The 3,213-nt window shown below is 45.4% G+C and overlaps 1 protein-coding gene across 4 annotated transcripts in view; it reads left to right on the top strand.

Annotated features, from left to right (window-relative positions):
• LOC106749933 (hairy and enhancer of split-related protein HELT) overlaps nt 1–3,207 on the top strand; it is an 87,345-nt gene extending 84,138 nt beyond the window's left edge. For all 4 annotated transcript variants that reach the window (XM_014629903.1, XM_014629904.1, XM_014629907.1 and 1 more), the window contains one exon: nt 1,243–3,207. In XM_014629903.1, the coding sequence (XP_014485389.1) occupies nt 1,243–1,862 (620 nt within the window). In that variant the 3' untranslated portion in view covers nt 1,863–3,207. The remainder of the gene's footprint in view (nt 1–1,242) is intronic.
• The last annotated feature ends 6 nt before the right edge of the window (nt 3,208–3,213 follow it).

The raw sequence follows: 3,213 nt of genomic DNA on the forward strand, positions 1-3,213 counted from the left end.
GATTTTGTTAATCTATATCGCTAATCTATATATTTGCTGATATTATATAGATCATCTAAGTAGAGACGCAAACTATCCTTAAAGAGATTGTAAGGCCGTAATGTTATATTTTCAATGACATATATTATGAAGGCTATTTTTTAATTTAGTATTTATGAAACAAACTAACTGTATTGTATTTATAAAACAAACTAACATTTTTATATGCTTATTTCACATAACATATCTCATATAAATAATAAATGTTAATATGAAATGAAGTTGAAAAAAAATATATGTAAATATATATACACACACAATATTACAAATATAAAAATATTATTTTTTATTTTTCTGATCAATAATATGTATTTATCTATCAGTTGCTCTAATAAAAATGCACAGATAATATAGAAAAAGGCATATAAATGTTTAAATATGTACGTATGTATATATATTTTGAATATGTATTTCTATAAATTATAAACTTTACATCGCTGTATTTTTAAAACAAAATGGCCATATCAGCAGTCTTTGATCAAAATCTTATTTTCAATTTGAAAAAATATTACGAATAGAATTATAAAATAGCACGCTGACTTCATGGAACATATATAGAAAATGTCAATTTTATTTGCAAATATCTCCATTTTCAAATGGTCAATGGTCTTTTTCTAATTGCGCGAGTAATTAGACAATATTTCAATATATACGTAATGTGAGTTGCATTGACTTCTTATCAAATTCATTTCAAGCCTTACAGCCTTCTTAACACTATCAATGAGGTATCAAAATTTCGACCCGAGTTCGCAAGTTAATTTCAAAGTACTCGCAAAGCAGTTTTATAGTATGGACTTTCGCATTCGAATTGCCGTAAATTCATCGTAAACTTAAGACGAAACTTAAAGCTGAAACATGAATATTGCTTTAGACTGATGTAATTAATAAAAAAATATAACTTTCTCTCTTTCTCTCTCTCTCCCTCTCTCTCTCTCTCTCTATCTGCTGATAAATTTGATCCCAAGAAGAAGAAACTAGGATTCGGTTGATTCGAATATCACCCTGGTTAGTCTGAATCCTAGTCACACCGCTCTACCTTCCCTTTCGAGTACGCAAAGCTGAAGAAAACGATTGATTCTTCATCTGAAGTTGACGTCTTGCGTTTACGGCGATCCATGTGCTAAACTCGAGTTTTCGCGAGTTAGGGCCGCCCCTAAGTGTCCGCTCTCTTTCCCGTGCGCTAATCACCCTCGTATTCCCCAGGCGACCGGCTAGGCTTCCCGCATCACGAGCTGCCGGTGTCGAACGGCAGCGCGATCAACGGCGCCGGGTACGCGCACACGAGCATTCCGACGATATGCCAGCCGAACGGCGGCCACTCGGACCACGGCTCGAGCTCGTCCGGCGTCAGCTCGTTCGGCGACCCGGAGCGTCCGCTGCGGCCGACGGTGCCGCCGCCGACGATCGTAAGCGACGACAGCAACCACAGCAGCCACTCGCACAGCACGCCGCCCACCGCCGCGTCCTGCCGACCGGCCAATTACAAGTTCAAGAGCTCCATCAAGCAGAGGTTCTCGGCGGAGCGGGTGAAATCGAGCTCCTCACCGCCCGTCGCCGGCCTCATCGGCGCCGGCGGCGGCGGCTTCGACAAGCCGGTCTTGTCGTCGACCCACGGAGTGCCGATCTTCGCTCTGCACGACGCCGGTTCCTTCTACGTGCCGCTTACGGTCGAGGCTTCCCTCATCAGGCCGCACCTCAGCTTCATTCCGGACACCGGGCCCGACACGGTCCTCCACCCGGTCACGATCTCGGTCAACTTCAACCACTCGACGCCGCCGGCGTGGTCGCAACACCACAGCCCGACCCATCAGCACCAAACATAATGGAGAGGCGAGGAGAGAGAGAGAGAGAGAGAGCCAGAGCTTGATTAGACGTTACGTCGAACGAGTGGTGGCGTCTTTCGCCGGCAGCGACGACCAGGAGGCCGGTCTGCGGAAACCACGAACTTGGTGCCCTCCTCTAAAGCTGAATACGCACCGAGCGAACTGACGAGGGACGAACGGCGAACGCAAGCTTTCGTTACTACACAGTTTGAAAAGTGTCCACGCCGTAACGGAATCCGCACGATTTGCTCGTAAGATGATTTATCAATGGAAATTCATGCGCGTTTGGAATACATACGTTCATACCGCGCACATTCGCTGCTCGCTCATTGTTCGTTCGTTCAGTGTGTACCCACCTTTAATTCGTTAGTTGCAACGCGCGACGAACGGGGCCGACCCGCGTGCGATTCATCAGCACCGTCCGTGTCGAAGTTTCGTTTTCGTCGCACCGGGAGATACCTGGAGACGTCGCAGGACCGATCACATTGAGATATTTCGAGATATGTGCGAGTGATCGAATGTCAAGGAGTTAAGCGTTGTTAACACGTTGATTGCCGCGGCGATTTCCGACCGATGCTCGAGGATACGGTGAAAAGTGTGATTTGAGACGCGTATATCCTTCTGGAAGATCTTGCCTCTTTGATCGTCCACAGTCGACCTTCCAAATTCAATTAATTATCTTTCATACACGAGTAAACGTCATCCCCTGGGGGCTGATCATGAATCTTCCCATCCAAGCGTGAACTCGCGAAAAAAATGTGCATTTTCTCATTTGGAAACGTCTGGCACCGTTTGCTTCTCGTGTTTTCCGCCCCGGGGGAAAAATTACACGATCGCCGGATCTCCGTAAAATAGTCCGAAAAGAAAAACAAACTTTACTCTTGCTCGAAACAAATCTCGACCGAATAACCGTAAAATTCCCATGACTGTCAATCCATCCGTTTCACCTGGTATTTCCTTGATTTTGTCATATTAATTTCACGGCTCACCGTCCACCGATTCAACGTGTTGAACGATGAACTTTCTCCGGCGCTGCGAGAAAGAGAAGAAAAAAAGGGAACAGAAGAACCCAGTTCCGCGTGTAGAGCGAAGGGGGAGGGCGCCGAAATCTTGGATGTTTGTACATTTACCGAGGCTGTGGGTCGCTTTAGCATTTACGAGGTTCGAGAGCGTGTTAATGATTGTACATAGCGTAGAGTATTCAGGATAGGAAGCTCCAAGTCGTTTTCTGGCTTCGGTGTGTCTTTCTTCGTCGTTACTGTGTAATTCACATCCGTTCTCTCCTCCTCCCCTCCCACCCTGATCCCTTTCTTCTCTAACAAAACGTTTCGTCCCGATTCTCCCCCCTTCG

Source organism: Dinoponera quadriceps, unplaced genomic scaffold (assembly GCF_001313825.1).
Source record: "Dinoponera quadriceps isolate SergipeBrazil2010 unplaced genomic scaffold, ASM131382v1 scaffold4187, whole genome shotgun sequence".
In the NCBI taxonomy this organism is placed as follows: domain Eukaryota; kingdom Metazoa; phylum Arthropoda; class Insecta; order Hymenoptera; family Formicidae; genus Dinoponera; species Dinoponera quadriceps.